The following is a 22,615-nucleotide window of genomic DNA, read 5'->3' as shown; positions in this document are numbered from 1 at the left end:
CATAGAAACAGACCTTCTAAGAGTAAGTATTGATGAGCAACGGGATCAAGAACAGCCTGGAGAAACCCACAGAAACAAGGGGACCTCACAGACCCCAGACTGATAGCTGGGAGACCAGTATAGGATCCACCCATACCCCCTGATTGTGGGTGTCAGTTAGGAGGCCAGGGCAATCTATGGGGCCTTTGGCAATGGATCAGTACTTATCCCCAGTGTACGAATGGGTTTTGGGAGCCCATTCCACATAGAGGGATACTCTCTCAGCCTAGACATACTGGGGAAGACCTAGGCCCTGCACCAAATGATATGACAGACTTTGAAGATTCCCCCATGGAAGGCCTCACTCTCCTTGGGGGGCAGGGGAGGAGGGGAGGGAGAGGGAACTGGGATTGACTTCTAAAACAAGATTGCTTCTAATTTAAATTTTAAAAAAGAGTATTGTTTCTCTCCAGGTGTCTTGGTTGAAGTTCACAGTTTGTGGAGACTGCGGTCATCAGTCCTGCTAAACAGGGTGATGTCATCATCATACCCCAAGGCTGAACACTCTGCATTCTCTAATAAAACATAACTGTTCTGACTGCCATTTGGAGAAAGGACTTCTGTCTTAGCAGTGGATGTGAGCTCACTCCAGGTGATGTCAATGTTTTTAAAAGCATGTAGAAGGAAGATGCCATTGATGATCGTGAAGAACCCACTAAGGGTACCAATGACATCTCTGGCTTTCATGCCATACCATTCCTGGAACAAGATGGCAGAACATGTCACCACCATGGACGTGAAGAACACATAATAAATGGGAGTCACCAGAGATGTGTTAAAAGTGTCCAGGGCTTTGTTGAGATAGTTAATCTGCGTCGTTACTGAAAGTATAAGCACAGCCAACAGGATAAAGACCAGGGGATTCTTGTAAACAGGCTTCCACTCCAGTAGTTCCTTGATGGCAATTCCCAAGCCCTTGGCAGAAGAAACTGAGAAGGCTCCGATCAAAGAACAGATTGCTATGTAGACCAATATATTAGTTTGTCCTTTCTTCGGTGCCACAAGCACCATCAGCACCAAGGAGATCACAGAGACAATCACAGCGAAGGAAATGAACCCTGTTAGGAAGAGAAAGAATCGGGCTCAGGAGATGCTGACAGGACCAAATCTTCCCAAGGAACTGTTCGTCATTTAAGAGAATAGAACTTTCGAACAAGTAACACCATTCAGCTTCTTAGTGATTCAGAGGGCAATTCACAAACATTGTTTGAATGAATCTCCACAGTATCACTATGTGGTCAGCTAGGTGTAGTATTTTATAGTTTTACTTAAGGAAGAAGGGGCAGGGGTTTGGGTTCATTAGAAATCTTTTGTCTCCACGTTCTTCCTTTCTTCCTGTTGCTGTGCAGCAAGGACACACAAACATAAAAACAAATGGTTATTCTTTTAAAAAGTTACAATGAACAAACCTCACTGTGGCTTACAACCCACGACAGGCTTATAGGATTCCTTTGGTGTCGCCACAAATTTCCACTGGTGATGGGCGTGGTGGAGCATGGGTCATGCCAGTACTCAGGAGACTGACAAAGAGGACTGTAAGTTCAAGGCCATCCTGGGCTATATAGTGAGGTCCTAGCTCAATAAGTCCTACCAAACCAAACCAAGCTGAAAGCAAAGCGTACCTACCTCACCCGATGAGAAAAAAGAAAGTGACTTCAGTGAGTTTTATTTCTTCTTTCTTTTTGTTTTTGTTTTTAAGGCTGAATCACTGACCTGGATCTCTCAATTTCATCTCCATTTCATGCAAAGAAGTGACTTCTTCTTCTTGAGGGGCATGGATAACCATCACAGTTGACCCCAATATGCTTAATATGCAGCCTATTTTCCCATGAATGTTCAAGTGCTCGTTTAAAAAATAAGAAGACAATATTGCACTGTTGAGAGAGAAAGAGAAATAAAATCACCACAGTTCAATTACATTTTAATTCCACCACGGTTTAGTGGTCACACAGCTGCATGTGCTGCTCTGCACCCCATGGAGCTAACTAGAATATGCTATGTGACACTGAAAATCCTTATATAAATAGTTAAGAAATGATGATCAACTACCCCTATTTTACTGTTTTTATAATTCAGGAGATAGCATAGATATGCTCCGCTCCTGTTGTCTCTCCATTGCCTCTTAGAGCATAATTAACTTCTAACAGACTCCTGTAAAGTAACTACAATGAAAACTACTTTATAGCTCACTGGCTAAAGAGAGCATCCGTATCTGGAATGCTTAGCTCCTGAAATGCTTCCATTGGACTTTTCTGGATGTGGCTTATTTGCGTGTATGAGTGCTCTTAGGGAGGGAACCTGAGCTTAAACAGAAGCTTTATCTGCCAGTCACATAGACTTGACAGACTCTCCGGAGGGAAATTTGACATGATATCTTTCTTTAAATTTTGAGACAGGGTTTCTCTATTGTTTTGGAGGCTGTTCTGGAACTCACTGGGTAAACCAGGATGGCCTTGAACTCACAGAGATCCGACTGCCTCTGCCTCCTGAGTGCTGGGATTAAAGGCTGTGCCACCAACACCCAGCTGACACAAATATCTTTGATGTGCTGATGTTTTGACTGCAGTCTGTCACCTGAGGTCAAGTAAGGAAATTTTCACTTTTGGCGTCCTATGCAGGCTCCAGATGGTTCCAGTTTAGGACCACCTGGGCTTTGAATTTTGAGTTAGGGACGTTCAACTTGGACATTTATAATATAAGTGATCATGATGTTTTAGAGACGGGCACCCTAGGCTGGGCAGATGGGTCATCCAGCGAAGGGTGTGCGGCACAAGAATGAAAACCTGAATTTTATGACTAGGACCTTTGTAAAACAGTCATTGTGGTCGTGCCCAGTTTTAGAACCCCAGAGACAAAAGGGCTGGGGGTTCACTGTCCAGCTAACCTACTTGTCAAGCTCCAGTTCAGTTCAGTGAGAAGTCCTTTGGCCTTCATTTTACACACACACACACACACACACACACACACACACACACACACACACACACACACACACACGGTAGAAAGATATATACCTAGACAGCAGGTACTCTGTTCAGGGTTGATACATAACTAACACACACCTGTGCAACCATACAGATTGTCAAATAGTGAAAAGCTTTCCTCCCTCCACTCCTGCCTCGATATTTTTGCCTATCTAAAGCCCCCAATTCTTTGTTTGTCATGGCTTGCTTTCAAAGTGCTCAAGGTTGGCACTGCCATAGATAACAGAGTAGGACATTCTGCTGCTACACCAAGCAGCTCTCTGAGTCTTCTGCCCACCAGTCTTCTTTCTTACCATTCTCAATAAATGGTGCCATTTGACCCCAAGACTGTGGGCATTTACGAAGTGCTTTCTCAGAGTTGCCCTCTGGTGGTCACTTGTGGGACTGCAGCCCCAGTGAAAAGACAAGTCTTCAGACAGCTTTATACACATTAACTCATTTAATTCTCTCAATTCTATAAAGACAGAAAGGAGTAGATAGGCCTAGTCAGATGCTTTCTACTAGATACTGATAATTTACAGACTCTAAAAAGACAAGGACAACAAAATGGTAGCCAAGGCGCACAAAGAGTTCGCTGCTCATCAAACACTTTCGCCTGAATCTTAATACAAACCAACTCAGAAAAGTCGGACCTCTTAGTATTCAGGCATCTGTACTGGCCTGCCCTTGGGGTTCTGACAGGATACGTCCTCAGCTGTAATCACTAAGCACACCGCCTGTGCACACTATGCTCCTTTTTAAAAGGGCCCTCCCCACCTCCTAGCTTTCTCTCCCCTCCCCCTCCCCAACTTCTCTCTTTTCGTCTTCCACCACTCTTGTCTCCAGGGACCAGCTTCTGCCCCCCTCCTCCACCCCTTTTTCTGCCCCTTCTCTCTCCTCCTCTTCTTCTTTTATTTTATTTTATTTTTTTTGGTTTTTCGAGACAGGGTTTCTCTGTATTGTTTTGGAGGCTGTCCTCTGGAACTAGCTCTGTAGACCAGGCTGGCCTCGAACTCACAGAGATCCGCCTGCCTCTGCCTCCCGAGTGCTGGGATTAAAGGCGTGCGCCACCAACGCCCGGCTCTCCTTTTCTAATAAACCTCCTATGTGAGTCCTGTCGTTTGGTGGGGCTTCTCTTCGAGACCCACTGTGCTGGTTTGTTTTGTTAACTTGTCACAAACTCGAGTCACCTGGGGAGAGGGGGCCTCAGCTGAGGAGGTGCCTCCATCAGACTGCTCTGTGGGCTTTTCTTGATTAATGATTGACATAGGAGGGCCCGGCCTACTAGGAGTGTTGCCATCCTGGGTAGGTTGTATAAGAAAACAAGCTGAGCGAGTCATGGGGAACAAGCCAGTAAGCGGTGTCTCCCACGGTTTCTGCTCTCAGCTCCTGGCCTGCCTCAACGACAGGCTAGACATAAGCTGAAACCCTTTCCTCCCCTACGCTGATTTTGGTAGTGCTGTTTATCACAGCAGCAAAAACCAAACCAGGACATCCATACAGTATAAGGCAGGAAGTCCTACCACAGGATATCCAGCAGGCAAGGATGGGATTTTAGTGAGAGCTGAAATGTAGCTTAAACACTGTCTGCCTCTACAGTCTTCTAACAGCTATTGTCATTAACCACTGTGGCAACAAGAAAAATTCAAAGGAGTTTCACAGTTTACTCAGGTGAGAGGTATAAAACACACCAAAAACCTCTGGCTAGTCATCCCTGAATCACCACAAATATAATTGACAATTTACCTTGTTAGTAGTGAGTCAAGATCTTCTGCTAGATTTCCCCCCTGTCTTTTCTTTTTGTTTTTGTTTTATTTGCTTGTTATTAACAACATGGCAATGTAGTTCCTATTTCTCTTGCTACATTTTTGTAGTTTTCTCAAATCATTTTTCCCCCAGAGGCAAGATTAGTTTTTCTTTTCTTTGCTGGAGATCAAACTCAAGGCCTTTCGCATGCTAGAGATTCTTAGTGCAAGATCTTTTGTGCCTTTATTATAATTGGCCTGTCTCTAAGCTCTCAGGAGTCCCAGACACTATTTGAGGCTGTCTGTGCTTTGAGAGCTCAGGTTGCGTGTGTGTGTGTGTGTGTGTGTGTGTGTGTGTGTGTGTGTGTGTGTGTGCGCGTGTGTGTGTGTGTCTAAGCTCTCAGGAGTCCCAGACACTATTTGAGGCTGTCTGTGCTTTGAGAGCTCAGGTTGCATGCATGTGTGTGTGTGTGTGTGTGTGTGTGTGCGCGCATGCGCGCTCACACTCGTGCGCTGTGATTTCTTAGCAGAGTGCTTCTCGTGGTTTGAGTGTGCTGACACTAGTGAACTAGTGACAGAAGCCACGCTCCCGGTTGTCCACCTACCTTACGAGAACACTCAGTGCCCCCAAGGGCGTGATCAAGGTGGCAGGTGCAAAGGCGTAAGCGGCAAAGTTGGCTGCCTCCCCAGCTCCCACTGGAAAGCAAGCAGAGATACGAGTAGATGGGATACTATCTCCATAGGAAGATAAGCAAACGACTCGTGGTGGCAGCAGACTTTATCTCAAAGACACTAAGACCTACCTGGAAGCAAAGATTTAACTTCCTGCAGCCCGTGGAAAAGGATTGCTATTGTGGGATGTGGAGCTACTGTAACTGCCTGGAGACAACAGCATTAGCAACGCTGAGGGAGGAATGCACACTTTACATGATTTTCAGTTGAGACGAGCTCCTTGTATGTTGAAAACATATTTGGTCAGTCTAATGGGATCTAGTAGAGGTAGCTTTGGAGTAAGAAGAGAATGATCGAATTTGTAATTTAACCACAGCGGTAATATCAGGCATCTTATAAAATGAGAAGGGCTTATAGGGATCTGGTGCCTGGGTGGCAGATGTCCAGGAATGCCCACCCCAGGCCCACTGCAGGAATCTCTGAATTGGAGATGAACTATAAGCAAGTGATGATGTCTCAGGAGCTCAAGTAGATTCAAGTAGCTGTTTGAGAGTCCTAAGGATGAATGTCTGAATGTAATGTTTTCTGAGATCTGAACCAGGTAGTGTGTTATAAAAAAAACTCCCAGAGTGGGGGAAATTCTGCCTAAGAAATGGCTTTTGTGTGGAAACCAGCTTATTCTCAGAGACTGCAGTGGGATACTTCTCCAGAAATTGTAGCATTCCATGCTGTCCAACTGTGCCATGAAAACACATAGTGGAGAGAGAAAACAGCAGTGTATATTATTTTTCTTTGTCTACTTTGCTACCACATTCAAGCTACAGGAGCATCTAACATTAGAACACCATAAAAAACTCAATTGCTGTGGATAATACTTTAACCATATAAAGATGTTTATGCTGTGGAATACTACTTTAACCGTATAAAGGTGTGTTATATTTGTGTATGCTGCATTTGTTTAATGATGTAAGGATATGAGTTTAATTATGTAAAGATGTGTTGCTTCTATTTCACCTTGCCTGCCTAAGGTACCTGATTGGTCTAATAAAGAGCAGACTGGCCAATAGCAGGTAAGCCTGGCAGGCAGAGAGAATAAATAGGAGAAATCTAAGCTGGGGGAAACAAAGGGTCAGGAGAAAAGAGGAGAGAGAGTAATCACCAGGGACCAGCCAACCACAGAGTAAGAAGGAAAGAAAAGTATAGAATAAAGAAAAGTAAAAATTCCCAAGGCAAAAGATAGATAAAGAAAAACAAGTTAATTTAAGTTAAAAGAACTAGCCAGAAATGAGCCTAAGCTAGATCGAGCTTTGAAAACTAATAATAAGTCCCTGTGTCATGATTTGGGAGCTGGTTGGTGGCCCAAAAGAAAAAACCTGGCATACTACATTTACAGAGCAGTTAGGAGAGCATGCTCACTAAAAGAGCTGAGGCGGCCCTTTTAGACTATTTGGCTTCCTTTGATGCCCTCCTATTGTTTGTGATTTCTAATTCTATAGATGTTGTTCCAGGCAAATCTTAACTTCATATGCTAATAGCTAGCTGGTACCTCTAAGGAATGTCATCATCCATCCTATCACAAGCTTTTTTTTTTGGTATGTAAATATGATATTGTAAATGTAGCTATACAATTTTCTTTTTAAGATTTTCATTTTAAGGTTTACTTTTGTTTCATGTGTGTGACTGTTGGCATGCATGTATATATGTGCATTTTGTGGGTGCCTGGTGCCTATGGAGGGAACAAGAGATGGTCAGATCCCCTGGAACTGGAACTGAAGATGGCTGCCATCTACTTATGAGTGCTGGAAACTGAACCCAGGACCTCTGCAAGAGCATCAAGTGATCTTAGCCATTGAGCCATCTCTCTGGCCTCAAGTTCTTTCTTATAGTAGGATTTCTCAAATGCTGAAATAAGTTATTTGGCTATGGAAAGCAGGGCAGCTTTTGAATGAAAACAAAAAAGGAAAAGGAAAGAATATGACTGCTCTTAGGTGTAGTGGCGGAGAAAGTTTATTGATCATATAGGGGAGAGCAGAGCTAGAGGCAGACACATCTGTGAGAGTCCAGAGAGGTCATGACCCTGAGCCGTGTGCCTGTGTGTGTGTGTGTGGGGGGGAGACGGAAGGACAGAGAACCAGGTGCAGCAGCCAAGAGGGAAAAAATACAAAAGGGGCAGATAACCAAATGTCTAGATTATATAGGAAAGGTCACCCCAGCCCCCTGGGCTGGAGAGTTCAGGGTAAGGAGTAGGTATGCCCGCCAGGAGGACCTTGTAGCAGGTAGAGACTGAAGGATGCTGGGAACCTAGCAGCCAGGCCCTCATTGATACATTACATAGACACCTCAGCCCTTTGCCCCAGGTTTGAAACTTAACTGCTTTAAGACTTCTGGCAACAGAGGGAGCTGAGTTGTGAGCCTGTGAAGCTACTTTAGCGATGTCTTTGAAAGCCTCTGACTTGGCCCTGAAGAAAGTTTGTAGGAGGTAGGGAGAGAGGCAGAGCAGATTACCTGTCCCTCATGAGGACTTCATATTAGCATTTGGGAAGTGCTTCGAGCCTACACACTCTGCTTCAGTCCTGAAACCCAGTACAGGAGGAAGAGAGTGCTGACAACTTCATGCCTCCCCACATTACCCCAGTATCAACAGCCAAAGATTCCTTTCATTTATCCATGTTTGGTCCTGATAAGGAAGATGCACCTATTTCCCAGAATGTATGCAGCCAGGGTAACCACATGAAGTCAAATTAAGAACTCAGAAGAGCCGGGCGTTGGTGGCACACGCCTTTAATCCCAGCACTTGGGAGGCAGAGGCAGGCGGATCTCTGTGAGTTCGAGGCCAGCCTGGTCTACAGAGCTAGTTCCAGGACAGCCTCCAAAGCCACAGAGAAACCCTGTCTCGAAAAAACCAAAAAAAAAAAGAACTCAGAAGAGGGGCTGGAGAGATGGCTCAGAGGTTAAGAGCACTACTGGCTGCTCTTCCAGAGGTCCACCCAGAAGACCTTGGTTCAATTCCAGCACCCACATGGAGGCTCAAATTATCTGTAACTCCAGTTCCTGGATCTGATGTCCTCTTCTGGCCTCGACATACACTACATGTACGTGGTGCACAGGCAACCACACAGGCAAAGCACTTATATTTGTGACATATAAATAAATAAAAATTAAAAAATGACTCAGTAAAGAACCCAGAAGATACAGGGAAACAGGAGAAGTTTGTGATAAGATATAATATTGGAAACAATTCTTCCTTTGCTTTCTGTGAAAGTGCAGGGCAGATGGGGTCTGAGGAGGTAATGTAGGTAATATAGGAGGTAATGTGCCACATACCATAGTTGTTTTCAGACATAGTTCCTGTGAGTATTCAGGCATCCTTACTTGCCTGCCCTTGGGGTTCTGACAGGACACACCCTCAGCTGCAGCCACTAAGAGCACCACCTGTGCACATTCACTATGTTCCCTTTTAAAAGGATCCTTCCCACCTCCCATCTTTCTTTTTTCTGCTTCTCTGCCTGTCTCTCTAACTCTCCTCCTCTCTGTCTCTTCTCTTTTGCCACTCCTGTCTCCAGAGGCCAGTCTCCCCTCTCCACTTTCCCCCAATAAAAAAAAAACCTCTGCCCAAGCTCTGTCCCAAGGTATATTTCTCTCGCATGCTGCTTTCTAAAATTACAAAGCTCCATTCTCCACAGGAGGGAAGAGTAACTGAGTCTAAAAACTCATGAGTTTCATACTTACTTGACAGCAGTCCTGCCCACCACACCCATTCCTTCAGGTAAGAATGTCCACCTTGCCCTGGGAAATACCAGAAAACAAAATCAGACCCTCACCTCAGGAGAAAAGGGCAGAACTGACTCCTAGGAGAGCTGTGAGCATTCTGGAGAAGGCAAGGCTTCTGGTTACCTTAGCAATTGTCCTCTCAGGATATTTATTTCCATCCTTCCCAAGGTCTTTTCAAGGTCCCTGTTACCTTTGACTCCCCAGAAAGTCCCTTTGACCTGTATGACATCTTATTTAATCATCAGGTTCACTAAAGATGCCAGTCAGCAATTTAGGCATGGGTACCATTAATTGTGAATTCTTTGTTTCAGCCATGGTTAAAATTAAAACCCAAACTATAACTTTCAAGCAAAACTGGCCTTAGAGGGAAGAAGATATTTGACACAGGAGGTTTTGAGACTTTGGATGAGTCAATTAAAGAATGACAAGCATTGGACTGGTAGACTCTGCTTATCCTTCACCCTGACATACTGAAGCTTCCTAGAGTTGTCTCACCATGACCATCACTGCTGACCTGAGTCACTGCTCACAGGTTAGCTAGAGAAAACGGAATTTTCTCAATTCTAACACGTCCTGACTTTGGCCTCGATGATTTTGTTATAATTACACTAAGAGGAGATATAAACAATAAAGATGATCTTGCAAAGTAGTTTATTATGCTTCTTTAGTATTTCCTCCTTATAAAATTTACCAGTGACTCAACAGCAATCATCTCATCACAGTGGGTGCTTGGACCTCCCGTCTGGGCTTTTTACGTGAATGATTGGCCTATTTTGTTAGGTGTGGTGGTTTGATGGAAAATGGCCCCCAAAGGGAGTGGCACTGTTAGAATGTGACTTGTTGAAATAGGTGTGGCCTTGTTGGAGGAAGTGTGTCACTGCGGGGATGGTTCTTTTCAACTTTCTTCAGTGTGACTGTTAATTGACTTCCTGCAAGATGTAGGACTCTCAGCTCCAGCACCACACCTGCCTGCCTGCTGCCATGCTCCCTGCTATGACGATCATAGACTGAACCTCTGAAACTGATCCAGCCACCCCAATGAAACACTTTCTTTATAACAGTTGTTGTGGTCATGGTGTCTCTGCACAGCAATGAAAACCTAACTAAGACATTAGGGTATGCATTTTCTTATTGTCTGCAATTGTTCTTTGTATATTAGGAATTTTATAACACTGTGTCATATATTTAATACCCTCATATCATCTGATTGTTTAACTTCAAGTTTATTTCCAAATAGGATATCTGTGTCTAATCTATTTGATCCACCCACTCAGAGAATCTCTTCGATGGCATAGAATATAATCTTCCTTTACTCAAATAAATTCATACTTTAAGGAGGCTTTCTTTGATGTTAAAAGTTATTTCAAGTTCAAAGAATCTGACCTATATTTTGCAGAATAGTAAAAAGCAGAACTCTCACATTTTTTACCTCTACCTTTTCCCAATTTGTCTCATTATTTTTAGTTGAATAACTCATTTTTCTACACTGATCTGAAATACTACTTTTAAAAATTATATATTAGCTGCTATATATAATCTCTCTACTTGGATATCTTCAATAATCCCTTACTATTCATTTTAATTCCAGTACCAAACTGTTTTCATTGAGATCAAAATATAGTATATTTTCTGATAGAGCAAAGCTCTTCTCTCACTACACCTTCAGAAACTTGTTTATATAATTTATAGTCATTTATTTTTCCATATTGACCCAAGAAAAATATTTAAGTTTCTTATGCTATTATAGTTCATGAAAATGAAGGTAAATGTGTGGCTAATACAATTCAAACAGGCCACTTGGCATCTTAAATGTTACTATAAATAGCAGTATAATTCTACCACTATCATTCATTGACCCAACAAATTTTTGGTGGGTGTTAACCACTGTTGAGTGCATGGTTTATGAGTCTACTATCAATAAACAAGTGAACCCAATAACTAAAATAAATGATACACGCAAGATCTTAGAGGCAATGAAGGAAACTGTTTGGTACAATAACAGATATTGAGGGAGGATGGTGAAGGAGGCCGTTCTATGGAGGTGGGCAATGGCAGAATGAGTCAGCAAGATGAAGGGCAGGGGAGAGAGTTCTAGGCAAAGGCAAAAGCTCTTGGGACAGAAAGGAACTTGATCTATCCGAAGAACTCTGAAGACTTTGCCTGTTGAATGCATTTCTTACCTGCTCTAGTGATGCCCTTGTTGGCCAGTTGTAAGAGACCCTTCTTTTTGAGTATGAAACTTGAGCCAATAAAAATGCTAGAGCTTATGGCCAATGCCAAGCCCGCATAAAGACTGTATTTGTTTTCTACATTTGCTGAGATGCTGAAGTTGGTTATAGTGGAATTCGGGTTCGTGTAGAGCACAGGATAAGGCAGCAGCTGTGACACATTTGTGATCTCACATGAAGCCTGGGAAGAGTTAGAACAGACCAGAGACAGCACGTAACCTGGCAGAAAGAAAGGGGAGATGTTAAAAATGTGAGTGTGCTGTGTAAAGGCTTATTCCTTTCCACAATGGAGAACTTGAATGGATGGAAACACATTTTTATTGTAAGCAGGAAACTCCATAAGAGGAAGTCCACAGGCCTATAGACACGTTTTTATTTTTTCTTTCGGACAGGGTTTCTCTGTTTAGTCCTAGCTGTCCTGGAACCCACTCTCTAGACCAGGCTGGCCTCGAACTCGGAGATCCGCCTGCCTCTGCCTCCATAGTGTAGGATTAGTGCTGGGATTACAAGTATGAGCCACCACCATTCATCACAGCCCACCCCAGCCCCCATCCACCTCACTTCATCTCATGATCAGTCTGTCTCTCAGAAAGCAGGGCTTGTGGCATGGGAGTGTGGAGAAGGCTATGGCGATGCCACTGGCCTATAAACTACCCTATTATAAGATATTTAGTTGCCCCACTTGTGGGTTATGAACTGTGCATTCCAGAAAATGCATTAAAGTTTAATTTTGTATGCCGCTTTGCCCAAAGAAAGTCATTTTTCAGTGTAACTAATTGACTTGCTCCTGGATAAACAGAATTTTGTGGAAAAAAATGAATAAAACATCAGTAGGCTTTATAAAGAATACGACTCAAGTAAGAATGCAAGCCCACTGGAAGAGACTACTCATTCATTCTGTGCGTTGGAGTTTTTAGGCTAAACCCTAAAACATGAAATGGAAACATTTTACACAATATCAGAAACTTCTAATAGTCTGTCACTTGAACAGATTGTGAGTCAAGACTTTAAATATTTCAAGGAAATTACATTATTTAGGGGATTTATAGAAAAACAATAACATTGAGAAATGTTCTAGAACGTTTTAAAAGAGCAACTGCAAATGTTTGCTGCAGCCCAGGACTTTGTGCTCTTCCAATGGACATCTCCTTAAGCCCAAGATTCGAGCCAGGTGTGGTGGCACTTGGGAGCTCATAGCACAATTTTGAGGCCAGCCTGGATTACAGGAGGAGACAGCAAACAAAACAAAACAAAATAAAACAGCTAGCCAAAGAAACAACAACAAACAAATGGAAAGTGAGCCGGGAGCATTTTTGTTAGTGACAATTCTGATTACATTCATTCCTGACAAAGCATGGGACGTCCCAATGAATGCATTCCTGTTCTTCACTATGCAGCTAACAGAATCATTCCAGAACTTCATCTATGAAGTCAGGGTGGGCGGACCTCATTCCAGGAAAACAATATGCCTTCTAAGTAGACGATGGGGCAGAAACATTTCCTACCCTTCAGGGGGTGCAGGAACAGCGGTGCCAAGGGGACGCAAATGATCTTAGCTGCATTTTCCACCTTCTCTGTGTAAGTGGCAGACTCAAAGGCTGGGAGTTTTATGGCAGGAGATACAATAAAAATCTTGCTTGGTTACTGACCTTAGAATTCAATCATTTTGTGCTTTGGGAGTAGATTCACAGAGGAAAGCCCGAAGAGGCTGTGGCTAAAGGAGGGAGAGAGAATGAGGGTGTGGAGGTGCCCCGGGTAGAGGAAGAGATGGCTGGGGTACAGTGTGTGCGCACAGACCCTGGAGGATTTTAGAGGATTCAAAGCTATCTCTAATCAGAGTAGGCAATCTCAAGATCTCAGGAAGCAAAGTCATTATTTAAGGAGTTGAATATAGACTTTATGTAACATTGAAAGTCTATAATAATCATTTAAAAATTGTAATAAACACTGTCAGTCACTTTGAAAGTGACTACAAATATATATTCCTACCCCCAGAAAGCCTGCTCAACTTCTTTGATGTTATTTTTTAAATATGAAGTAAAAAACTATGTCAATGAACCAACCACACAATCTAAGAAAAAGGCGACACATATCCTGGACTCTCTTCAACATTTCTCTCCTTAAAATGGTGATTTCTTTGCTATAGTGCCAAAGTCGTGTAACTGCAAATGGTACTGTGAAGTAACCCAAGGCAGTCCTATTATTTCCAAAAGTTATAAACATAACGTATAAGTAAAGCCAGTAAAAAATGTTTATGTTCATACAAAGATGAAACGCTTTCATCTCTCAAAACTATATATGCCTATAGAGAACCATTTAATTGTACAGTTTATGATGGGCTGTCTGATTTCTAGGAAGTCTCTGATTGGATAAAGTTACATTTTAACTTGAGAATCACATCGATGCATTCCCAGGTTGAAGACAACATTGTCTCACCATCTAGTCTTCTGTGTTGATTAGTCAGCCTTGCTATTGTTGGCAGATGGTTCTTCCCCTGATGTAGTTTGGATGTTAAATGCCCAGGAAAAGCCTCATTCCCCAGGGTAGTACTATTGGGAGATAGGGGCACTGCTAAGAGGTGGGGTCTAGCGGGGGCTCTTTGAGTCTTTGGAGGTGTGCTCTATTTTTAATGGACCTCTTCTTTCACTCTCTTTCCTCCTCCCATGATAAGGTGGGACATTTTCTCCTGCTGTATTATGTTCCTACTGTGGTGTGCTGCTGTGATATGGCCCTAAACCAATGGGATAAAATGTCCCGGACTGGGACTCGCAAAATTATGAGGCCAAATGTAGCATTCCTCTTTATAAACTTATTCTCTTCATTGATCACCTCTGCCACTGACATTGAGAGGTCAGCAAACGTGATACAGATTCAAGCTTCAGCTTGCTTATAATCTCTCACTATCTCTTCCTCTCTCAGAAGTCTCATACAGTCCAGGTTGGCTTTGAACTTGCTATGTAAGCAAGAGCGACCTTGAATTTCTGCTTCTCATATAATCTACCTTCCAAATGATGGGATTACAGGCGTGCACCATCACACCTGTTTTACGTGGTGCTCGGGATCAAGCCCAGGGCTGTTCGATAACTTGGTAAGCACTCCACCAAATGGGTGGCCTCCTTAGCCTGAGGTTACTCTCCTGTACATCCATACGTCTCAAGGCTGCTGCTGGCCTTTCAGCCTGGGTCCCACTCATGAAGAAAACGCAGATGCGCAGCCTGAAGCAGGAGCCCAGTCTAGTCCACCCTCGGCTGACTTGAGGACAAACGGGCAGGAATAGAGTAGGGATACCCATCTGATTGGCATAGACGATGTGAAAGAAATCTTTCTGCCCACCACAGTCCACTCCAGACTGCAGCCACTGCCGACCAGGTTACACCGTCCTTGCTCGGTCTCACTGACTCTACCACAGTTTCCCATCCCAGCTGTAATAGAGCATCAATTCCTACCAAGCCTTGACTTTCCAACTTCACATGCTTTGCAACTTGCTCACCTCTGACCCTGTATTGCATTCCTCTCCCTCTCACCCATCCCTCGAGCAGCACAAGTTATCCATTCGCCCATCCAAATATCTATTGTCTTTTAGCTGTCTTTCGGGGGCTGAGGATACAGCAATGAGTGTAACACAATTCTCACTCTCTTGCGTTCTAATGGGAAAAGATGGAGAAACGAACTGTGTAATAGTGTGCATATGTACATTTTGACAACAGGATTATGTAAAAACAAAAACAAAAACAAACAAACAAAAAAACCCCATCTCTGCTACATGTAAAAGCAAAACCTGGACACAGAAGTATGTTTGGGATGGAATGGGGGAGGGCGGGTAAAGGGATTGTGTAGTCAGCTGGGTGGAGTGATAGGAGGGAGATGGACCAAGATGACATCTCAGGGCAGTTGGGGCAAGATCGGATGAACTAAGCCAGTGGAAAGAAGGTCTCTCCCTGTTGTATTTCTTTCCAAAGCTCTACATTGACTTTCGTTTCCATTCAAAAAGAGATAAGTGTACCTGCCCCATAGTCTACAGACTTGTTTGTGGTCCTGCTTCCTGTCTGTTGAACCTTACAAGGTCCACCTGTCTCTTCCTTGGTTGTCTTAGCCTATTTCCTCCTCACCTTACAACTTTTAGAGTGGCAACTATTTAACCCATTCCAGAGTGCTGGCGCAATAGCCAGCTGCTTCTTGGCGCTCCAATGCCTCCTCCTAGGTTTGCGGGTATAGCTTAGTGGCAGAGCACTAGCTCAATACACACATCCCCAATACACTTAGACAGCCTTTCTCTGCAGTCCCAATCAAAAGAAACTTTCAATTCTCTCTCAGCAAATTATCCTGTTTAACGCTCCTAATCAATCACATTTCTTCTCACAGCCTGCCTTTTATAACATCTGCACATCCACACGGTTACGGATTTTCTCAAGCAAACAGCTGTTGAACCCATACCCAAGATGCCATGCTAGCTGTTTGTTTTTCACGGGAAGTCGGCTCCTCTGTGAACTGGTAGGTCAACGAGCCAGCGAACAGGCTGTTGCTCCTGTGGACCAGATGAGTTTAACAAGAGCACAACCAGACAAGAATACATGGAGGCAGGACAGGGAGGATGAATCATTTAGACTAATTTGGAACAGAATAAGGGTTAGAAATAAATTAGAACAAATGCGGAACAAAATGAGAAATCACAGCACAAATTTGGTCATCACTTCCCAGCAGACAGATGTGTAGCTCTCATGCAGCCTGGTAAGATGCCCATTATCTCAACTAACAAAACAGGATTGAGCGAGGAGGGTGGAGCTCAGAGGCACGTACTTGTCTGGCATGGGGAAGGCCTTAGGTTTACTCCCCAAGGATTTCAAAAACAAATAAATTGCAAAAAAAAAAAAAAAAAAAAAACCAAAACCCCAGAGTGCCAGGTGTGGCAACAACACAATGCTTCAGAATGGAGGTGAGAAGACGCCGCTGGTTTAAAACCTCTATCTTTAAATAAGGTCTTCTTCAAGTGGCAGAGTCACAAGTCTGCTGGTCCTGGCGTTTCCAGAGCGAGCTGCTACTGTTCTCACGCCTTACCATCAGTAAGAAAGGTCACTCAGTTGCTAAGGGTTAAGTCCTCTTGGGGTGGGGGAGATAGGGCGGGGGAGAGGGGGGGAAGGGTGGGCAGCCTGGTGTGGTGGTGCATTCCCTTATCCTCAGGGTTCAGAGGCAGAGGCAGGTGAATCTAAATTCAAGACCAGCCTGGTCCACATTGTAAATTCCAAGCTTCTGCAAAACTATGTACCTGAGCTGTGGATCAGTGTCTATCCCTGATATACAAACAGTCTTCGTGTGCCTATAGCACAAAGAGGGATGCTCTCTCAGCCTGGACTCTTAGGGGAGTGCCTGGACCCTACCCAGAGTAAAATGACAGACTCTGATATCCCCTATGTGGAAGGATTTGGCAATAGGGTGGGAGGGTGGGGGGAAAGGGGAGTGGGGGAGGAGGGGAGGGAGAGGGAACTGGGATTGACATGTAAAACAAGCTATTTAAAAAAACAAAACTATGTAGTGAGACCCTGTCTCAAAACCACTAAAAATGAATAAATAATCTGAAATGAAAATGCAGGAAAGGAACTTAAGGGACATTCCAGTAACATTGCATGCATTTTAGGGATTTTTAAAACAATCATTTATAGTTCATACTAAATATTAGGCTAAACAATGGACATTTTGAACAACGTTTAGTTGAGAGTTTTATTTTCTTTTTAAGTAGTGCTTAATTTTGGCTCTTAGGAAATCTTTAAGACTTAGGAAAAAACCTTGTCTTAGTTTTCTTATTGAGATATGGAGGAAATTTCTTTCAGAACATTTGATAAGTAGTTATATTTTATACAGAAAATCAAATTGTCTTAGTAAAAACTGATCATATGATAGATTCTGGGAAATGCCTATCGTGTGTATTTTTTGAAAGAGCGATGTATTGAAATGCTAAACTCGTGCTCGCTTCGGCAGCACATATACTAAAACTGGAACATACAGAGAAGATTCGCATGGCCCCTGAGCAAGAATGACACACAAATTCGTGAGGCGTTCCATATTTTTACGAGTGTTATTTTCCCTGGAACTGGAGTTACAGACATTTGTGAGCTGCCATGTGGGTGCTGGGAATTGAACCCAGGTCCTCTGGAAGAGCAGTCAGTGCTTTTTTTAATAGAACAATAAACACCTTTATTACATGAAAAAAAAAAAGAAATGCTAAAATCACATCACGTCTTGGGGGCCTTAGAACATGCTAGTTACAGCTGGAACAACCAAGCTGTGTCTATGTTGCTACTAAACAGCTGCTACTTCCTACAGCTCTGGAGGTTGGGAGGCTGGAGTCAGTCTGGCCTCCTCTTCCCTATGGGGTGAGATTTCAGGCACTACAGGCTGGACATCCATCATCCAAAAGCCTCAAACACTAGAAAACACTAATCTTTTGAGCACTAATAGGACACTAGTGGAAAATTCCACACCAGGAAACTCAGTTTTATCTAAAACGAATATTTAAAAATATTGTATAAAATTGCCTTTGGAAAACATGTATAATTTTTATATGAAATGTGTGTGAACTTACTGTGTAGACTTGGGTCCCATTCCAGAGATATCTCATTATGTATGTGTCAATATTTCCCCGATCCCCAAACACCTGAAATCTGAAATACTTCTTGTCCTAAGCATTTTGAATGAGGGATGCTCAGGCTGTAATCTCCTGCATGAAGGCCTTGGCCCTTAGGACCAGTTATTTCCCAACAACCCCATCCCTCAATCCTGCCACATTGGAATAAGGACTGCAACGTGAATCTAGGGAGGATGCATACGCTTTCAAGTGAAATAATACCCAATAATACCATGTTGATTTTAAACACTAACCCTGAGGCCATATTAAATTCTCTAGTTCAGTTTCTGTATCTGTAAGACAGAAAATCAAACTACAGAATTTAGTTATGCATGAGGGTGAATGAATATGTCTTATATGAGTGTTCTGAGTTTTCAAGATTACACAATGTATATCAGTCTGGAATCAGAGTAGGAAGACATGGGCAATTCTCAAAGAGTCACAATTCTTCAATTGCCTATTCTAAAAAAATTAAGTTTTTTTTTCTGAGACAGGGTTTCTCTGTATTGTTTTGGAGGCTGTCCTGGAACTAGCTCTGTAGACCAAGCTGGCCTTGAACTCACAGCTATCCGCCTGCCTCTGCCTCCCAAGTGCTGGGATTAAAGGCGTGTGCCAACAACGCCCAGCTAAAGTTAAGTTATTTTTATCTCAAGTATGTGGGTGTTTTGCCTGCTTGTTTGTGTGTGCATTACATGCATGCCTGGTGGCATCAGAGGTCAGAAGAGAGTATTGGATCCCCTGAAACTGTAGTTATGGATGAGTGTGAACTTCAGGTAGATGCTACAGTCAAAAATAGGTCCTTGGAAAGAACAGTCAGTGGGCTTGACCACTGAGCCATCTCTCTAGCTCCTGATTCTCTCTCTCTCTTTTTTTTTTTATTTTTCGAGACAGGGTTTCTCTGTGGCTTTGGAAGCTGTCCTGGAACTCACTTTGTAGACCAGGCTGGCCTCGAACTCACGAACTCACAGAGATCCCCCTGCCTCTGCCTCCCGAATGCTGGGATTAAAGGCATGCGCCACCAACGCCCAGCTCCTGATACTCTCTTCTTAAAGCCAAAGGTATTGAGGACAGGAAGACAGAAAGCATCCATTCTGAACACCATCATGGGCCTCTGTTGCCCAGCTGTAGCCTGGAAAAGTGGCTCACTCCAGGAAAGAAAACTCCAAAAACCCTGGATTTCTCTCTGCCTGAAGCTTGCTTGCCATTTCAATCCCAAGTCAGCCAAGAGCTCCTAAATGTCCTTTTGGTAACAAAGTATTTCTATCCTCTGGGCCATCATGACATCACCTCAATGCTCCCAGACACAAAATGGTTCCGCAGTTGGAGTGTTCCAGGTGATGGCTGTAATTTTTACATTCTATTTTGATGGGGCCACGTGTCCATTGTCAATAAAACCTACTGACTACCGAACTTAAGTTTTGTCAGAACACTTGCAAACAGTACTGAGAACCAAATGGGAAAAAAAGACCCTTTATATGTATTTAAGGGTTTTTTTAATTTTTGAGATAATTTGGGGTTCTAAGGTCTTTTAAAGTATTCAGTCATGGTTTTAAAAATTGAAATCAAAGTGCTACTGTAACTTTTTCTTTGTGGGCATCTAATGGAAGTATTTTATTTTCAGACTCATCATTTGGTCTCAGCTAGAGGAACACTGGGTCACCCAGTCTCCAGACTACCCACACCCTCTGTTAGATTTTGCCACCACTGTAGGTACATTATCAGGTCATTCACTTCTTGGGAATTACCTGTCACCAAGATAGTAAACGGTATGGCCAGACTGATGACAAGATTTTCCTAGGACTTAGGCCAGTGCTTGGCTCCCAGAACTCTTGTTCGTCACCTCAAACCAATCAGCGAGAAGCAGAAGACTCCTCTAAGCCTCTTCAGACACTGCCCTGTGGGTTTCCTGTGGTATCACACCTGCACCTACTCTGACAGTCAACAGTAACATGTCTTGCCACTTTTGAAAAGACAGAGAGCCCAGGGAACTCTGGCTGCCGCCTAGTGTAACTCCTACTCCTGAATACACAGATTAACATCTCTTTCCTTTCCCAGCAACTTCCTGCACAATTAATCACAGAGGTGAAACAGAGCTCCAATATTCCTTGTTGTTACTAAATGCATGAGTAAAGCAGGAAAAATACCCAGAGGTCAAATGACTGGGTACAATCTACTTGCAGATCCTGAGCAAACAAGGGCAGGGTGCATTAGTACCGGAATGGCTTCGTGGCTTCAGAATTATTTAGAAAGGGAACTAACTACAACATGGTTGTCTAGGAAATAACTCCAGATTCAGCTACCTTAGGGACCACCCATCTCAATTTGGAGAGAGTTTGTGAATCGTGGCCGCATTTTCTTTTATATGTCCCTCCCCTTTCATGCTAGTTGTGTTTTGATGAGTTCCTCCCTCTCCTTCCTTGTCTCTCCCCTCCCTTTTCTTTCTATTCCCTTATTAAGGTATAAGCCAGCTGAGAAGCCAAGGGAAAAGGACACGAAGATGTTGCCAGAAACTTCTGAAAGGTGCAGTTTCCACTAGACAACTCTCTGCCCTCTTTTGCTTTGAGTCGTTGGCAAGTAGATCAGAAATGGCCTTTGCCCCGAGGCTGTAAAGATGATAATGTCATTTGCAATGCACTCTTCCCAAGACTACCACACTCCTCTCCCTGCTTTCATCCCAATTCACTCTGCTGTGTTGAGACTGCCGGAAGCCAGTGGATGTGGTGAACATCTGGCAGAGGGCAAGGCGCAGGGCCCAAGGATTTTACGGAGCAAGGAGGGGGCTGTAAACCCCGGCGTGGTCCACGAGAAGAATTTACAAAAGGACACGCCCATTTCCCTGTTTGAGTAGTCGCCCCACTGAAGGGACTGCTCCGTGGGAGGTGTTTCATCCCGAAGGCAGAGCAGCCACGTGGGCGGCGGGCAGCAGACCAGTGCCCTCCCGCCCTGTGCTGAGTGACCTCTCAGTGGGACCCAGGCGCAGTCCGCGAAGGGCGCAGCAGCGTGGGAGGCCCGCGGGATCCCCGACACGCCCTCTGCTCCGCAGGTGGCGTGGATCATGGACTCTGGAATCGAGGCTGAGTCAGAGGAAACTTCCTCCTCGATCAAACCCGGGAATTTGCGCTTAGCATCCCGAATTTCCCAGTCGCACATTCAGCACTACGTAACTGACGCGGTCCGCCCGGAGACCAAGTGGGCGTCCCGTCTGTCCTGCTCCCATTTGGGCTTCCCCTCAGGGCGTGGAGTGTGATGGGCACAGCGCAGTACTTATTGTCGGGTTGGTGTGACAGCCTGCTGAACGGCGGGAACACTGAATGATGAGGGGACCGCGTTAAGAATCCGCACATTTTCCTCGGGTCTAGCAGCTGTCGCCAGACCGCGCATCTGGGCTCCCAGTTACCTAAGTGACAGATCCCCGACCCTCCCGCCACCCGGGCTGGCACTCACCTTCTCGGCAGGGCTCTCCGGGTGGCAGCCTCAGCTGTCCCCCCATGGCCTGGGGACCGGACTTCCTCGGAGCTGGCGCTAGTTTCGCACACACCTGTGCCGCGGGACCCACGGCGGAGCTTCGGAGTCGGCCAAGGGTGTGCGCTGTCTCCGCCCCGGTGGCAGCCTCAGCCAATAAGAGTGACTGGGTGTGGCATCGGAGCGAGTCACGCCTCCGTGGCCGGATGGTTGGAGGCTTGTTCTCCGAGTATGGACAGCCGCTGTGGCTCCTTTGGGGTCCTACGTGTCTGTAGGGTGGACCAGGGGCTGAGCCGGTGTGCAGTCCAGAAACACCTGTTCCAGAAGGCGATGAGGTCACAGCGTGGATGCGGCCGAAGCCACTCGGGGAATTTATGGGAATAGAGTCTGTGCTGAGGCCCCCTTCTGGCTGTCCCGGAGCTGACAATGAGCTGGCTGGTTGGTCCGGCCCACTGTGGGAGTCTTCCATCACTGACTTTTGGGCACCGGGCTCTGTCTGCTGGACTTGTGCGCTGAATCCAAGCTAAAGTTTATTATGGGAATTTTCAAACCGGCTTCTGGTACTCCTATGTACCCCCATTGTCCTTCACACCTACCGGTTTTCAACCAGGAGGCATCTCCCTCTCCACCCACCTATCTCTCTTACCCCCACGCCCAGTCATATAGATATATGAAATAAGTTTCTAAGGGAACAGCCGTGCCCAAACTGAGATCTGTTCCCACACTGAGATTTGTGGTCTTCTAGCTGTACGTTACATAGCGTACAGGCACATACACGAATGGATTCATTTACACTGCGTAGTTTACTAACTCCAGTTTGCAGAAGAGGGATTCAAGGTAAAGAGTGAGGTGGAGTAACCCGGACACGAGGTATTTATTTGGACCTCGTGAAATGGGCACACTTCCTGCTGAAGCCTTCAGCAGGAGAGCCGGGACTAGGCATGTATGAGGGGCGCTTTTGTGCTCTGGCCCTTAAACACTGCACTCCTATCTGCTCTCCTTCCCTTTAGGTGATCTTGGACATCTATTAACTTCATTGCCTAAGAGTTTCACTGCAGAGATCCAGCTTGCTTTTCTTGTTTCTAGGCTTATGAGACAAGACTTACATCCAAATTA

The 22,615-nt window shown here is 44.5% G+C and overlaps 1 protein-coding gene and 1 non-coding gene across 2 annotated transcripts; one reads left to right on the top strand and one right to left on the bottom strand.

The window, feature by feature from the left end:
• Positions 1–314: 314 nt before the first annotated feature.
• Nipal1 (NIPA like domain containing 1) lies at positions 315–21,640 on the bottom strand. Its single transcript, XM_040747172.1, has 6 exons — positions 21,482–21,640; positions 11,371–11,637; positions 9,149–9,205; positions 5,353–5,443; positions 1,753–1,913; positions 315–1,097 (listed from the first exon to the last, which is right to left on the bottom strand). The coding sequence occupies exons 1-6, from the start codon at positions 21,525–21,527 to the stop codon at positions 469–471; spliced, it is 1,251 nt and encodes a 416-aa protein (XP_040603106.1). The 5' UTR covers positions 21,528–21,640; the 3' UTR covers positions 315–468.
• LOC121141063 lies at positions 17,376–17,481 on the top strand. The gene has a single exon (XR_005878001.1). It is a non-coding gene; the product is annotated as a U6 spliceosomal RNA (small nuclear RNA).
• Positions 21,641–22,615: the final 975 nt, after the last annotated feature.

Source organism: Mesocricetus auratus, unplaced genomic scaffold (assembly GCF_017639785.1).
Source record: "Mesocricetus auratus isolate SY011 unplaced genomic scaffold, BCM_Maur_2.0 Super-Scaffold_100006, whole genome shotgun sequence".
In the NCBI taxonomy this organism is placed as follows: domain Eukaryota; kingdom Metazoa; phylum Chordata; class Mammalia; order Rodentia; family Cricetidae; genus Mesocricetus; species Mesocricetus auratus.
The sequence above is the reverse complement of the archived record's forward strand: the minus strand, read 5'-3'. Positions and strand labels throughout refer to the sequence as shown.

Bases quoted from the DNA above. Each gene is read 5' to 3' on its own strand.
- Nipal1 (XM_040747172.1), bottom strand. From the start codon at position 21,527: ATGGGGGGACAGCTGAGGCTGCCACCCGGAGAGCCCTGCCGAGAAG. The intron at 11,638-21,481 runs GTGAGTGCCAGC...TCTTTCTGCCAG, and splicing joins CGGAGAGCCCTGCCGAGAAG to GTTACGTGCTGTCTCTGGTC. The intron at 9,206-11,370 runs GTAAGAAATGCA...GGTATTTCCCAG, and splicing joins CAAGGGCATCACTAGAGCAG to GGCAAGGTGGACATTCTTAC.